The sequence below is a fragment of the Gigantopelta aegis genome, chromosome 2, assembly GCF_016097555.1.
Source record: "Gigantopelta aegis isolate Gae_Host chromosome 2, Gae_host_genome, whole genome shotgun sequence".
NCBI lineage: Eukaryota > Metazoa > Mollusca > Gastropoda > Neomphalida > Peltospiridae > Gigantopelta > Gigantopelta aegis.
The window spans coordinates 49,163,820-49,181,405 of record NC_054700.1 but is presented as its reverse complement, the minus strand read 5'-3'; the positions used below and the strand labels follow the sequence as shown (position 1 = coordinate 49,181,405).

Sequence of the window (17,586 nt, the reverse complement as noted above, 5' to 3'; positions counted from 1 at the left end):
CGATGTGGCTATATTTTTATATCATTAAAAATTTTGGCTTGCACCTCAGAATTATTTATGTCTTTTACCTGTTTTTCAAAATGACGTATATTTAAATGTCAAACCTGCAACTACTTCTAAACAGCCTTTTCCCCAACAGTGCCATCTGTGTTTCAGATAAAATATAAAGGTCTACTGTTTGTGCTTGATTGACTGGACTTTTTATTATTATTATTATTATTTAATATTATTTATTTATTTATTCAGCAAACATGACACGAAGGAAAATCAAGAGTTACTATCAACCCGACAAAGTAACAATCGTAGATTGGCAAGGATCCCCTTTCTTGGTTACGACTGACGAAGGGAAGAAAACGAAAATAGCCGGCTGTTCTATGGTGGGATGTTCCGACTACGTCAGAGCCGGTGACGTCACAGGTAACTTAACATAAACGAAGGAAGTAATGTGTAATGATACATCATATCAGCGAACCGACATTAATCAGCGGGAGGTGTGGGGTTTTGTTTTAGGTTTTTAAGCCAATCGTATTAAAAGGAAACGTTTAACATTTCACTAATATCGATTTGGAGCCATAACGCTAGTTCGAGAATGGCCAGTAATATGTGATCTGGATCAGATTGGTGAGTAAACAGCAGTTATTATTCTGGTAAACTTGTCTCCAAACATTACTGGCAGGATCAGCCCTTTAAACGCTTCAAAATGTTTTCTTGTTTTGTCTTGTTGGTTTTTGTGTTGTTTATTTATTTGTATGTGTTGTTTTGTGGAGGTTTCTGGGGTGTGTTTGTTTTTGGGTGGGTGGATGGGTGGGGTTATCGGGTTAGAGATTTCTTCAAGAAAAAACATTTCTGCTCACGCTTATATCTTTCCATCCATTCATCGATCCACCCTCCCATATAACCGTTTTTAAAATGCGTTGAATTTGTCGTTAGTTAAAACATTCTTCCTTCATTTTCAATATTAAATATTATGAATATTTTTCACATATCATTGTTGTTACCGCTATAAACACATAGGATAGAAAATGGTATTACTTTAAATCATTAATTATGGTTTCCGTATGCTTCTGTACTGAGCTTATTACATGGGCATAAAAAAAAGTATTTATTCATTGCGTGTTTTCCAACTAACTATTTGATGATGATGACAATAATAATAATAATAAGAAGAAGAAGAAGAAGAAGAAGAAGAAGAAGAAAAGAAGAAGAAGAAGAAAAATTCAATTGTAAAATTATATAAATTATTTTGTTATTTTATATATTTTAAGCTTCATATTGTTCAGTTTGTACATTTGTAGAGGGGGTGGTGTGGGTGGTCAAAACAACCCTCTTCAAAGCAAATTTCCACTTGCCACAGTCTAGACTCCCACCTCCTGCATAATATACTGAACACGTGCCTGATTTGTCAATTTTGCAAACTAATTTGGTCTAACATATGACATGTCAGACTTCGACAAAAATTCTATTGAATGGTTTTCATTAAGGTTTATTAATTAATAGAAATACCAATGACTAAGAGTGTGTTTTAGCAGCTCAATAGGTCACTACACTGACTAAAACAAAAGAGTAACCTCTGAAAGCAATCAGCATACTGTCAATAATATGCACACACAATTTATAGAGGTAATTTTAAACAGCCTAACTACTCATGACACTTTTACACCTAACAGTTTTGGTTTTGTGACAAAAGGTATGCATGCTCCCTTTTGGGGGGAGGGGCAGGCTGATTTTTATTTCCGGAATGTAAAGAAAATATCCGAATCTGGAACACAACGTATATTTGCAAGAAGCCATATAGGATTCCAAACAAATCAGTCGGCATTTTTACATGGATTACAACTAATATTGTGAGTAGAATGATGGAAATACATCGAAACGCTTTCATGCCAGCTCATTTTGCCCGAACGTGCCCATGGTCCCCCCCCCCCCCCTCCCTCCCGCACTGGGGGACGTTAACCCCTGACCCCCACCCCAACTTCGTCTCGTACGCTTATGGTGTTCTCAACGGCCAGGTATAACAATGCAGAGGCACTTTTCCCTACTCGTCTCTTATGCTTATGATAATAAAATTCAAGTATTTTGATGGTGTTTGTAATTGTTCATCTACAGAAGGCAATTTTTAATGTGGTTTTTTTTTTCCTGCTATTTTTATATTATAGTAAATGGTCATCATAGTACAAGTTATTAATATTTAAGTACTAGAACTAAGTAGTTTTCAGACTTTTATTTCGTATGTAATAAGCAAAACATCGGGAATAAAATTCCAGCAGACTAGGAATACTAGGATGGAAAGTCCAGTGGACTAGGAGTACCAGGAATGAAAGTCCTTTTTACACAGGTTCCCACCCAGAGCGAGTTTTAACGACTCAATACGACGACTTCTCTCTCACTAACCATTAACAACTAACTACTAACCACTGTTTGAACATTAATTGGATATAACAATGGGAATAAGTTGAACTGAATGAATTCCGTTTGTGTTGTCTAATACGCTGTGGATTGTCGTTCTGTTTTGTATTATTCAGTTTGAAATCTCAGGTATCAGGTTTTCATATATTACCAACTAAACATGTACCTGTTTGTTTTCAGATTGGAACGTTAACGATGCTGATTTGGAGGCTCAGCTAGCAGATCCAGCTCAGCTCGGTACGTGTCTGTGTAATGCATACTATTCTAATTCAACACATTTGTAAGAACGAATCTGATTGGATCCCTGCTAAACATTTCAGGTGGTAAAATCACCGATATACCGGTCGCAAATTTTCTGGCAGAAATACGTCATAGGTTAAGCGAGGAACAGGGTTGTTTTGTAATGACGTCATAAAGACAATTTCTGTAGCGTTCATATTACGTACAGAAGTCGTTAAATACTGAGAAGTATTTATGTCAGAAATGAACATATTATTCTTTATTAGTCGTTATCTAATCATGAGAGCAGATTAAATATGTCAAATTACACATCTATGTTCGAGCCGCTAAATGTCCGACCACCCATCGTCTGTTAATGGGCTGCCTAATGACGTCACCAGCTGGTGACGTTTGTAGGCTTATTCTTACTACAAATCAACCAGCAAACAGTTTAATTAGAATAGGGATAACCCTACTGTGTTTTCCGATATGCGTACGTATATCGGTGGTTTTACAGTAGCAAATTTACCGACAGTAAATTTGCGACAGTAAAACCACCGATATACGTCCGCAAATAGGAAAAACAGTAGGGTTATCCCCAAAATCAATCCCCATGCAGGTTGCCTTAAACAGGTTTTAGCGAATGTACTGGTTCACGCTATAAAGTGGCAGTCCTCTTACAGGCGGAGTGGGAACCATATATAGCGTTCAAAATCACCTGTCGTCTGTACACGGCTGCATACCTATCATAATTAATATTGAAATCACTCTTGTGCCAAGATACATTAAAATATATCTATGTCATATTCGTTATTATCATGTATGTGAGCGGGACGTAGCCCAGTGGTAAAGCGCTCGCCAGATGCGCTGTCTATTTGGGATCGGTGGGCCCATTGGGCTATTTCTCGCTCCAACTACGACTAGTAAATCAAAGGTCATGGTATGTGTTATCCTGTCTGTGGTATGGTGCATATAAAAGATATCTTGCTACTAATGGAACCATGTAGTGAGTTTTCTCTCTAAAACTATGTTAAAATTACCAAATGTTTGATATCCAATAGCCAATAATGTAATATCCTCAAATGGTGTAACAAAACAAAACTTTAAACGTTCATGTATGTTGCGGGTTCTATTGGGCACTTTTAATATTTAATACTGTTTAACACATCTGTTTCTCGGAAAAAGATCTTTCATTTCAAAGGCAAAGTATCTTTAACGATGTTTATTACGCATACTGTGCGCAAAACGATGCCTGCGTTATGCGGCATCGGTTAAGCACAAATATGGCGGTCAGAAGGATCGGAAACTGTTAAAAAGGTCTTCCGTATTATATTATAGATTGCATTATATTGCATTTTATTACATACCCATTAAATCTTACTATATAAATACAGCTCTGAATACAAGAATTGAATACAACTTTCCGTATTCAACTCAACTGCCGGAACTATACCGTATTCAACGCTATTTATAGCACATGGTTACCGGGAATGCCCTTCGCGATATGTAAACAAATTTTGTGCTTGGTTTGTTTAAAATGTTATTTTGTGGAAAATTTGAACTGAAAACAGACGAAAACGGTGACAAATATTTACAATTTAATGAGCGCGATACCAAAACTTGAGACGGGAACACTACTAACCAACGAGCTTTTAATCCATAATAGTTAAGGTCGACGACAGTCACTTTTTGGACCCTTGTTTTGGCTTCGTTACATCGTACACAATTCTTATTCTTTTTCAATAAATAAAACATCTCCAGCCGTAATTTTGTGATATGATATATTTGACAAAAGGTACGTTTTATTTCTTTCATCTTTCAAAACTTCAAATTAATATTTTGTCCAGAATTATGAAAAATAAAAAAAAGTACCGACCTGTAAACAGCGTTGTCTGCTTGTTATAGGAATTTGACATGGGACTAGTTTTCATTTTAATGTGGCGCAGCATTGTAATAATACAGCTAATTTTGAATTTAAATGACGTCAGTATTCCAATGACGTCACTTTGCATCTCCTTACAATAACCATAAACTGGGTACATGACGTTTCCTTTTTGGAAAAATTCCAATGTGAAATTGCTATTGAATTTTTTTTTTTCTTAACATTACTACGGCATATTTATTCACTATTAGAGCCGTGTTTTATGACAGAAATCAGATTGCATTGCTTTGTATTGTATTGTATTGTATTGTATTGTATTGTATTGTGTTGAATTGTTCTGTCTTGTCCTGTATTGTATTGTATTGCTTTGTATTGTATTGTTTTGTGTTGAAAGGTTCTGTCGTATCCTGTATTTCATTGTTTTGTACTGTCTTGTCCTGTGTTGCATTGCTCTGTCTTGTCCTGGGTACATGACGTTTCCTTTTTGGAAAAATTCCAATGTAAAAAAAAAATTCTTCTTAACATTACTACAGCATATTTATTCACTATTAGAGCCGTGTTTTATGACAGAAATCAGATTGCATTGCTTTGTATTGTATTGTATTGTGTTGAATTGTTCTGTCTTGTCCTGTATTGTATTGCTTTGTATTGTATTATATTGTGTTGAAAGGTTCTGTCTTATCCTGTATTTCATTGTTTTGTACTGTCTTGTCCTGTGTTGCATTGCACTGTCTTGTCCTGCGTTGCATTGCTCTGTCTTGTCCTGTGTTGCATTGCTCTGTCTTTTCCTGTTTTGCGTGGCTTTGTATTGTATTGTGTTGCATTGCTCTGTCTTGTCCTGTGTTGCATTGCACTGTCTTGTCCTGTGTTGCATTGCTGTCTTACCCTGTGTTGCATTGCTCCGTTTTGTCCTGTGTTGCATTGCTCTGTCTTGTCCTGTGTTGCATTGCTCTGTCTTGTCCTGTTTTGCATGGCCTTGTATTGTATTGTGTTGCATTGCACCGTATTGTCTTCTGCCACACTGTTGCGTTCTGTTGTAGGACGGCTGTTTGTTGAATCTCGAACGAAAGACGAAGTGCGAGCATTCGGTGGACGTGGCTTCTCTATCGTGAACCTGGCCAAAACTCGAGTCTACGAGAGTGGTGACGAGATCGAGGCTCACAGTCGGAAAGAGGCGAAGACCTTTAACGGCGCGTGCAGTGGTGACGGAACTCTGAGGCCCGAAGACGAGGCTGACGTCACCTCGGCAGAATACGTGAGACTTTTGAAAATGTGAAGGGAAAAAAGCCCACCTTCTGCGGTATTTGAGGCAATTGTGTTTTGTGGATATGTAAAATCATAACAGTTGTATGAAGCAGTCTGTAATTGTGTTGAATCAAAGCAATTATATCGGGTGATTAAAAAAGACCCTCCCATTTATTGAAGTTGAATAGTGTGTGTGTGTGTGTGGGGGGGGGGGGGGGGTATGCCATGCTGAACATTGAAGTTTTGTACAAGAATATGTGACACATTTTGAAAATATTTAAAAGAAAACCCTGCTTCGTTATTTGAAAAACGTTGTTGTTTGTATATATGTAACATCATAATTATTATTGTATGCCCCAGTCTCTAGTGAAAAAAACTAAGCAATTATATCAGTTATTAAGCAGTTGAGTAGTAAAAACAGTATGTAATGCTCAATATTGAAATATTGCACACAAAAAAAACCCAGTGTATTGTGTTATGTATTATTTTTCATTTTTTCATTCTGATACATGGCTTAATTGTACAATGGTGCATCATAGAACTGTAGTCAAAAATTCTTATACCAATGACAATCTACTCAACATATACAGTTCGTACTGAAAACTATAGTCGATTGGTCATCATTTTATTTCTCCATGGTCTATATGTCTGATAACACATATTTTGTGAACTCATTTACCCTTCTCATACTGTGTTATCTGCGTTTTACATATTGCTACATCAGCACCTGCAGTCATACATAACTTGCTTTTGTATCAACAGTAATTAAAAATAAACTGTGCTCTCTGCTTTAAAACAAGGTTTATTAACCACATAAACAAATATTGTAATATCATAGTTCGCGCCCTGATATCACTACCTTACAGTCATGTTATAAGCTAACCATTGTACATAATTGAGACAGTCAGTAAATATATTTATATATTTATTCATTACAAAAAACCCAATTGTTTTATGCCAATTAAAAAGACAGACACTAGGTTATAAACACTACGGCATATTGTTTTCACTATTAGAGCTGTGTTTTATGACAGAAATCAGATTACTTTGATTTTATTGTTAAGATTATCCATGTCCGTATATCCGAAGTGTTTCTAGTCATCTTGATATTTGTAATACCACAAAATACTCTTTTTTTCGGATTTTTTAAAAACGCACGTGCGTCTGTGAAATAACGGTTATAAAGTGGAGTGCTTGTCTATTTTAATGATACTTTCGTGTTTCAACGTCACAGACTCTTGTTTCATTGCGTTGTAACTTTATCCAATTGTGTTATGTTACAGGTTTGTAGATTAACCAAACTTAGTGTCCATTTTTACTTGCAAAAATACCACCAAAGCAGGTTATTGTTGATTTTGGTAGGGGAAGTAGTGTAGAATCTGAATCTGAATGATGCCCAGCTGGCATCTTTGAGCGTTTTGAATTTTTCATAATGAGCGTTTGTAGTCTGTCAAATTTAAAGAGGTAAAACGCAATGGTTGTAAATGTATAAAAGGGACATTCCTGAGTTTGCTGCAATTTTAAAGATGCTATCGACTAACAGAGACTTTTTTACGATTGTAATTACATACCAAATATAGTTTTCTGCATGAAACATTAGTGGCTGTATATTAAACGTGTTTCTGATCGCTCTAAAATTTAAATTTAATTTTATTTCCTAAAACATATTTTTTTCGTACGTACGAAATTATTTGAAGACAAAATCCAGATTGGGCTTCTTACAAATATTAAGACGACCAGAAATACATTAAATATACAGACACTGATATTCTAAACAAGAAAATATATTTAATATATAACAAATCTTACAATGCAGCAAACTCAGGAATGTCCCTTTAATACAGATTTGCGCTCATATTTCAATGATTATATGAAAACAGAAGCAAGAATACATCTGTCTATCTAATGTATACATGCACTTTAGAATATCGTTAGTGCCTTTTTAATTAACATGTACCATATCGCTACCAAAAATCCTTCAAGGCCCGATTAAGGTTCTAATTTATTTCCTAAATGATTTCCAGGGACCTGAATTAAACACTGTTGCAGTTGGAAAATGGGACACTGATACATTCCTGTTTTTAGGTGCCGGTCAGAGTGGTAAAATCTACATGTTTGCTCTGAATCCGGAGGTGACCGCGCGGCCACTCCCTGTCTTCCAGCACAAGATACGACGAATGCCCGACCCCACCCGAACGTGGGATGACCTTCACGCTAATGGTTTAGCTGGAGACGCTGGAATCGTTGACCTCAAGTACGTCAATTTTTTCGTCTGCTTCTTGTTGTCTGGTTTTGTTTCTGTTATTGTTTTAGCTGCTGCTGTACTTCTTCTTCTTGTCCATTTTCTTTTCTCATTCCTCTTATTCCTCCTCCTTTTTCGTCTTCTTCTTCTTCTATTCTTTCTGTTTTTTATCCTCCTTTACTTGTTGTTTGATTTAAATTATATATATATATATATATATATATATATATATTATACATACATGCATACATACATACATACATACATACATGGGGCCTTAGAACCGCGTGGTTGTTGGACCGGTACGAATATGGTCGACTAACGATCGTTCTATTTTTGTGGAACGTAGTTGGTCTGATTGGTAGCGTTCCGGCCCAACAAATGCGGGCGATTGGGTACCACAGGTTCGGGTCTCGGTAACGGCATGAGGAAATTTGTGAAGGCAATAAAGGATTTTAATATCACCTGTGCCAGTGCGTCATTGAATATATGTATGTTTAAGTCAAAACCCGACATACATACAATAGAGATATTCAAAATATAAAAATACATACATACATACAAAAGGATTGGGCACAGGTGACTTCTTCCCTTTCTTCTCCTCCGTGTTGTTATTATGTTCTACTATTTTAGCAGTATATTCGTTTTGACAGACCAAATTTCAGTCAATATTAGTATATCCTTTTCCTCTTCTTATAATTAGTGTTCATCTTCTTCTTTTGTCTTTTTTTTTCATCTTCTATCACTATTTCTTCCAACACTTTTTTTTCTACTTCTATTTGTTCTACTCCTTTTGTTCTTCTGTTTCTTTTTTATTCGCTTCATCGTCTACTTCTTATACCTTTTTTCGTTTCTTTTTCATTATCATCATCGTCGTCGTCGTCGTCTTCCTCTTCTCATTCCTCTTCTGCTTCTCTTCCTATATTTCTTTTATTACGTATTCTTTCTTCTCTGCCTTCCCCGTCTCTTCTTTTTGTTCTTTATCCTCGTTTCCTTGTTGTCATTGCTACTCTTGTTCTTCCTCACAATTATATTTTGGTATTCTGATTTGTAATTTGAGTTTCCGATCTCTAGGTTCGACCAGGACCGCCATGCTCTGTTCGTGCTGTCGTCCAAATCGAGCAGTGTCTCTGCGTACGAGATGGTTGACCAGAACAGCGTGGTGCTCAGAGAGTTGAAGTAGGACTACCCAGTCATGTTACCAGTCAGTCGAGTGTATCGACTGTTCAAACTTAAATCTGTTATCGAAGTCTATAGCCCACCTTCATCTACAACATAAATAAAGTTTGTCTTGTGACATGCCTCTGTTTGATTTATTTGTTTTCAAGAGAAACATGATATCAATGGCAGTTCCAGAAAATCCATTTATAGGTGGTGGGGGGGGGGGGGGGGCAGTGACATGAGGTGGAATGCCAAGGGAACTTTGGGGGAGGTTTGTAGGGGGATCGTAAAAAAAAAAGAAAATTAATATATAATAAAATTATAACTATCGCAAAATTTAGGGGGTCCGGGCCCCTCCCCCCCCCCCCCCCCCCCGTCCGCCTCTGGGTTTGGTTTAGAATACTTTTTGTTGCAGTGTGATGTATCAGCAAATACTCAGTAGTTTGTTTGTTTTGTTTAACGACACCACTTGAGCACATTGATTTATTAATCATCGGTTATTGGATGTCAAACATATGGTTATGCTGACAGTCGTAGAGAGAGAACCCGCCACATTTTCCATTAGTATCTTCTTTATGCACCATCCCACAGACAGGATAGCACATACTACGGCCTTTGATATACCAGTCGTGGTACACTAGCTGGAACTCATACTCAGTAGATACGCGATCTTTATCCTATAACTTACCCATGATATCCATGTCGTAAACCAACGTGATAATTTAGTATATTAACCCGGTTAATAATGGTATGCAAATTTGTAAGGTCTCTAGGTAATGTGTTGCTGTGGATGGGTCATTTGGTTACAAGCCAACGAGACCTGTATACCTGAGCGTAACAGTTTCAAAAATTTAGTTAAAATGCGTGACGTCAAACTAATTTGGTAATATGACGTGATGGCGATTTTAGTATTGTGATTTACTAAAAATTTAATTAAAATGTTATTTTAAAAGTGTTATGGCATAAATAGAATTCGCTACTGGTTTTTTAATATGTAAAATATCAACCTAGTCTATTTACTAGGTATTTGTCTCGGCAGACATTTTTCATATAAGTTGATATTTTCAATATTAAAAAAACACTTGTGACGAACCCTATATACAGTCTCAGCTAAAACAAAGCAAGCATTAAATTTAGATCAGTTATTGTTGAACAGCCTTGGGAATGAACAAATATGAGATATTGATATCGTAATTTGGTCGCACTGGCGGGGTCGAAATATACGCAAAACGACGACCGGGACTGACTTTACTGGTCGTAATCCGCAATACGGGGTGGTCTGAATACCGGGTATTTTTTACTATTAGATATGAAGGAAATATTCCGGTCTTCAAAAAAGTGGTCTGTTTAGTGGGGTGGTCTTAGAATCGGGGTGGCCGTTAGGTGGGGTTTCACTGTATATCAAAAGCCGTTGTATGTGTTATCTTGTTAGTAGAAAAGTGCACATTGAGATCTGTTGCTGGTATCAAAAGTCACATGACACGGTCTTTGACATTCAATAGCCGATTATTAATAAATCAATCTGCTCTAGTGATGTCGTTTTAATAATCTACAGTTGTGTTTTAAACACATGAAGGGGCTTCAGAACATATGATGACTATGTTTGCGTGGAAGTGAGATAGTTATAAATTGAAGAGGCTTCCAATTATGTCTGAAACGAGCAGCTTAACTAACCCCCGATTTCTTCCGGATTTACTTTAACGGTGAGAGTTTGTAGTGTTTATGCAAGACCGTAGCTAGCAGGGGGGCAAGGGGGCAGTTGCCTCCCCCCCCCACCCAAAAAAATTCGGAAAGCATTATAGAAACTTAAGAAAATTCTCTTCTTAACTGTTTAAGGAGTTTTATATTATTAACTACTCAGTTGCCCACCCCCCGCCCCCCCTCCCCCCCAAAAAAACCCAAAACATCCTAGCTATGGCCCTGTTATGTTCATGGTGTATATGTTGACTGAAACGATGCCTGTAGAATTGTAGCCTAATATTGTCGTTTATGTGATTTGAGTTGCTGGTGTATACCCTGTTATGGTCTCATGCCTACAAATTTAACTGTGCACTTTGTAGGCTGTAACTGGGACCCCTGCGTGTGCTGTAACCTCACCGTGGTGCAGGGGTGTAACATTTTCTTTGAGAATGGCCAATACAGCACAAAATTAAAGTTTTTAGTCAAATTCAGTATCCGTAAAATTCTGTGATATTTGTGTTTTTGCACAGTTCTTTACACTGTTTTTGTTTAAGTCTTGAATTTTTATATTCATGTTGATCATCACTTTATTTATTTGCATTACCATAGTTTGACACCCAATAGCCGATGTATTTTTCGTGCTGGGGTGTCGTTAAACATTCATTCATTCATTCATTATGTAACTGGGACTGTGTATGCGGTTTAGTTGTCTCGCCCACTGTGATTAAAATTCGCTGGCTAATTAAAAAAAACAAAAAAACTGAAAGCTGCAACAAAAAACCGGGTACCGGTAGACTGAGACAAGTGTCATCTTTCAAGGTTGCACTTTTTTGTTTTGAATGTCGCTTTCAATATGATTAAAATTTGCTCATCAAAACCAGGAACTAAATTGCTGTTTAATAAAGGTGTTGCCTGAAAGAATTATCAAAAAGAAAGGAATATTTGTTTAACGACAACCTGCAAAAAAAATAATAATAATAGTAATAAAAAATAAATAAATAATTTAAAAAACGGGTACTGGGGACGAACACGTGTTATCTTTTAAGTTGCATTTTTTGATTTGATTGTCGATTCCTGTATGGTTAAAATTTATATTACAAAAACTAGGAACTAAGTGTGCAGTTTAATTGAGGAAGTGAGTTGGGGAAATAGCAACAACACAAAGGAGAATGTGTGTTTAACAAGAGAAATAAGATCATCCGTAGCGTAAGAAAGAACTACATACAATTTGATTATGTTACCGAACATGGTGACGGAAGTAGTGGTTCGTATCCCAATACCGGTTCGTATCCCCATACCGGTTCCAACTCAAAGACAGCTTTAACAGATCAAAGTGTAGGTCCAAGACCACTACACCAGGGCCGGATTTAGACCTTGGGGGAGGGGGGGGGGGGCGCCTCGGGGTAGGGACCCGGGGCACTTCAGGTTCGGGGGCCATTTAACATAGAAATTAAATTACATGGCAAAAAAATGAACTAATTTTATAATTATTACATTTTTTTTTATAAAGGAAGTACTTAGTCTGGGAGGGCCCTCTGGCAGGGTGGCCCAGGGCAATTCCCCCCTTTGCCCCATTATAAATCCGGCACTGCCTCTCACCCACTAACTTCTACGTATTAATATGATCCACATATTCAATTTGATATGCATTTGAACGTTGAAGACAAATAATGCATCTACAAATTATAGAGTTTACGGGTTACTACAGGTGTTTGACAAATCGTGCATTTCGAATTTAATGTATATATAATACAAAACACTTTAGCAATTTGATACTCCTGCATTATATATATATATATATATATATATATATATATATATATATATATATATATATATATATATATATATATATATATACATTTAATGACGTAACAGTTATGCATTTCATTTTGTACTAAAAACCTCATATTTATACTGAATAATGTCAAATACAGTTTCTGGGGGTTTTTTTTCCTTAACAGTCTAAAGTGTTCTCTTATTTAAGCACATTTAACAAACTGCTAAACTGTTTCTCTGTAGAGAAGTGGATGTAGCTCAAGGCTATAGAGTTCCATGTGAGCGATTAAAATAAATCGATTCGTTGGTTATATAAATAGCAGTTTTATCATGTGAGCGGCGCAGTTCGTGATAGCTTCCCCTGTGCCCGCGCCCACATCAAAAAATTCCCGCTCTTATGGAACACGACTCGTCTAGCACACCTTGCCACTAAAATGTTCATTCCCTTTGAGGTAAGATCTGAGAACTGTAACCCTAATGTTGACCAATTCACCATCTCCATGAATCGACCAATGTTGGTTTGTTTTTGTGTTTTTTTTATTCTTCTTTTTTTTCTGCAAATCAGTAAACACAATCAATCAATCTCTCTCTCTCTCTCTCTCTCTCTCTCTCTCTCTCTCTCTCTCTCTCTCTCTCTCTCTCTCTCTCTCTCTCTCTCTCTCTTTTTCTCTTTGTCTGTCTAACTTTCAGTCGTTTAACTGTTTGAAATACCACCCATTTTCAAGAATATCAAAGATATGCTGGACATTTCTTATCATGCAGGTGTCTTTGTCCCAAAGGCTGGACCAAGTCGTGTCGTGAAATATCACCTGTTTTATCTTTGTGTAAACCGGCACGCCTACTTTCCTATAAAGTGGTGTAGGTCTGGCCAGTCGGTGAGATATTGAAGACAGGGAACATCCACATTTTCTAGTGTGTTAAGTCAGGTAAGCATTTATTATGTAGACGATCATTACAGAATACAGAAACCAAATGCATATGTCTATAAAAGCTACACATTAGACCTTAAGGGCCGATTTCATATGTCTGGGTTTCGAAACACCGGGTTATATCAAAACCTAGGTTTAACACTGGTTTATGTAAAACGCTGAAAAACTTGACCAAGACATACACCCGTGGTGTATTTCACATGGTGTTTTACCCGTGTTTACAAAACCATGATTTTTACATAGGTTACACGCAGATTTGGAAAGGGACATAAGCGAGGAATAGCTTACACTTCATCACTTTGTAGTTGAAACTCGTTACCGGTATATTATTAGCATTAGCGTTCGAGATGGAGGATTAGGATGAAATACTTTTCATTTGTCACTCGCTAAAGCTCGCGACAACTAAACATAATTTGTTTCGGGACATAATTTTGATAATAACTGGTATCCCGTTTATTATCCTCTATATATCTCAGGCGCTTTGTTGTTGATTCACCACGAACATGGTGAAGGGGTGGATCTAATTATACAGTCGTGCTAAAAAAAAAAACGGGCAAAAGGCCATCTTGTCTAAAGGGGAGAGGGTTCGAAACCCCCTACCCCCACCCTGTATTCGTTTCTGTACAGTGGCGTAGGCAGGATTTTGTATTGGGGGGGGGGGGGGGGGGGTACCTGGCAGCCAAGTAAACAATGATATTGAGTACGCCACTGATCACCCCTAATTTTGCCGGGATTGGGGGGGTGGCCCTCTGCCCCCCCCCCCCCCCCCCCCCCGGCTACGCCACTGTTTCTGTAGTGGCTTAAAATGATCTTAAAAATACGTTCACATTTCATGGCTCTGCAATACTGACGTATAACACGATTTTGCTGCCGAAATTATCCATGAAGAAAAGTTACTTTGAGCAAACCCAGCGAAAAACCACCTCAAGGGCAGGTTTAAACAAGCAATACAATTGTAACCCAGTGTTAAACTAGGATTACTAAAAACCAGACATGTGAAATGCACAGTAAACATGACCCAGGGTTTAACCTAGGTTTAAACCATATGTTTCCAAAACCCACCTATAACCTAGACATATGAAATCGGCCCTAAATGTTTATCTTTGTCAGAAACTGGCCTCTGGATAGAAGTCAGATGTCCAAGCGGCCTGCCAGTTCCATAAAGCAGCCACCTGTCTTAGTAACACCCCCCCCCCCCCCCCCCTCAGGTTATTTATTACAAAACAGTCTGATCTGTATTAGTCATCCATGTGTTTTCATGTAGCACTATGCTAAATGGTATCTAACCCGGTCAAAATTCGATGTGCTATCACGGTTATTTTGTTATGACATCTCTAGAGCACATTGGTTAAATATCTATGGGCTATTGGATGTGAAACATTTGGTAATTCTGACACGTAATTCTTCAGAGGAAACCTGCTACATGTTTCCCATTAGTAGAAAGGAATCATTTACATGCATTTTGCAGCAGACATCACAACACATTATACGGTTTTTGATATATCATTATTGAACAGCTCCAACACAGAGTGAGTGCACCAGTAGACTCAATGGGGAGGTGTAAGGCCACATACACAGAGTTTCACCCACTTCACGGGTGACAGCAAGCGTGGGACACGACCCTGTCAAGTAGTCCCACACCGAAATGGAAATACTGCGGCTACACCATTCATATCATCATCATCATCCATGTTTGTAATGTCCTGTTAAATGTTTGTGGCGTTTTAAAAACAATAAATAACAAAAATTAAAATTAAAAGTCTTGGTACTGTAGACCAAATTCCAGTCACTATTAAAGTCGTAGTGCCTGTCCAAAGTACAAATATGTAATGTGTGTCTGAAGATTGCTTTGTTTAACGGCATCACTAGAGGACATTGATTAATTTATCATCGGCTACTGGGTGTAAAACATTTGGTAATTTTGACATATAGTCTTAGAGAGGAAACTCTCTATCTTGTTCCATTAGTAGCAAGATATATTTTGTATGCACCATCCCACAGACAGGATAGCACATGCCACGGCTGTTGATATTCCGGTCGTGATGCACTGGCTGGAACGAGAAATAGCCCAATGAGCTCACCGATGGGAAAATGATGTTAGGCAAAGTCGTGATTGCTATATGATCCATGTCACGGGGATCCTATAATACCCGTAACTGAATAAAACACGATTATCCAAATATCTCTCCTAACTGTATATCTATTAGATCTCTCTGTAACGGGCCGTTCAAAACCCGCGTGGCTCGTCTAGGTATGATCAGAGATAAGATCTTATATAAAGTATGTATTTTTTTTAAAGTACGTTTAGTTCAGTAGAAAACACAACAAAAACGCAATACACTTTGGGATCTGTATTAATCTACGCTGACAAATGTACTGCCGCAGTAGTTAATTAACAACAAATAGTAACAACCCAGAACTGATCACTTAATTAGTTAATCACTAGGTGTCTAGTTTATACAATATTCTAATCACTTCACCGTGACACAACACCCACACGTGTGATAATTGAGAAACGCTTCCAGGGGAACTTAATTAATAAAGGAATTACAACTCTATTCCTAACTGGTTAATTTTTAATTAACCCTTAACTACTCATTCAGTAACGTGTGATAATTGAGAAACGCTTCCAGGAGAACTTAATTAATAAAGGAATTACAACTCTATTCCTAACTGGTTAATTTTTAATTAACCCTTAACTACTCATTGAAGTAACCTTGTAACACAGAATTAATACTGGTACCTATCACAATAAAGACAATAACCTACAGTTTACCTAGGTCCTCTAGGATGACTGGCTAAGCTTTAATAATTATTTAGACAGTGAGCCTACAGTTTACTGCGTCAGATGACCGGCAGCACCGTCTAAATAATATTGGTATATTACAGTATTAAAATATTTAAAGTCACATCAATCACATCAAGGTTATGCAACAGAGCAGAAATAATATATAATTACCACGTCCGGAGTGAACTTATATATTTCGTCCAGTGGACGACGTCCGTTTCCCATGTAGCCTTCCTGTGTTTCTCCCTGATATCTCTAAAACCCTAGCTATTTATTATAAAATCCCAGTATCGCCTGGGGGTACATCGCGGCACCGAATACCTACAAGTGATATTTCCACAGCGACCAAGAGGACAATTTTCCTTAGATGGCCAGACTTGCTGACGCCTAGTCGCCAAAATCACGGTTGTAAAAACTGCACTCGCTGAGGTATTACGTAACTACTGGCCACATGGCCTCCGCACCTGGGCTGGGTGTGTACAAGGCACAGCTCGACCACGGTCGCGCGGAGGTATTACGTAACAAAGTGCTCACCTGGGCTTAAGTGCATATTGGAACTGCACACGGCCCTCTAAAACAATTAATATCGCCACAGGCGAAAACAAAATTAAGAGCATGTTCCGTCACAATCCACTACCAGGTGCTCGACCTTAGGAGGACCACCATGCCCCTAGGAGATCCGTAACAGGATGTTTCATCCCTCCTGCACCGCCTGAAGGAGGACTGCCACTCTCAAGACTAGATTAGAGAACCCAAACTTGCACTTCATAAATCATATATACGGTAGCTTGTCCAGTGTAATAAAAGTAGATGATATTTTTCTTTCAACTCCTTTAACAGTTTCATACAAAGAATATGTAGATTATTGCTATATAAGTGACTTATAAAAAAAGCTTTAAAACTTGCATTTGGTGATGCGCGTGCATGAATGTGTAATTTAATGTTATTGTTATTTGAAATTTAAAAATGTTGTTATCCGTCTATCTGTCAATTATTATTATTATGATTACAATTATTATTCTTATTATTCTTATTATTATCTATTTTAGCATTTTATCTGTCCCATTATGCATTTCGTCCTGGTGTTGCTACTGGGCGTGCCCGCCATCAGCGCCGTATCGCTTGTTCCGGAGAGCTATATGAAAATCCCTTACAATGCTGCCGGAAGCACGACCCCGTTTAGAAATACTGCCATCAAAATGGCTCTGGATCCTGAAGACGAGTTCCTATACGTAATTGGTAAGACAAAATACTG

At 37.6% G+C, this 17,586-nt stretch overlaps 2 protein-coding genes across 2 annotated transcripts in view; both read left to right on the top strand.

Annotated features, from left to right (window-relative positions):
- The first annotated feature begins 251 nt into the window (after window positions 1-251).
- LOC121388823 lies at window positions 252-9,291 on the top strand. Its single transcript, XM_041520336.1, has 5 exons — window positions 252-417; window positions 2,587-2,643; window positions 5,548-5,762; window positions 7,838-8,006; window positions 9,069-9,291. The coding sequence occupies exons 1-4, from the start codon at window positions 252-254 to the stop codon at window positions 7,874-7,876; spliced, it is 477 nt and encodes a 158-aa protein (XP_041376270.1). The 3' UTR covers window positions 7,877-8,006; window positions 9,069-9,291.
- Window positions 9,292-13,033: 3,742 nt separating this feature from the next.
- Window positions 13,034-17,586, top strand: part of LOC121388815 — a 47,775-nt gene continuing 43,222 nt past the window's right edge. The window contains exons 1-2 of the mRNA XM_041520324.1: window positions 13,034-13,066; window positions 17,381-17,570. Of these exons, the coding sequence (XP_041376258.1) occupies window positions 13,049-13,066; window positions 17,381-17,570 (208 nt within the window). The 5' untranslated portion in view covers window positions 13,034-13,048. The remainder of the gene's footprint in view (window positions 13,067-17,380; window positions 17,571-17,586) is intronic.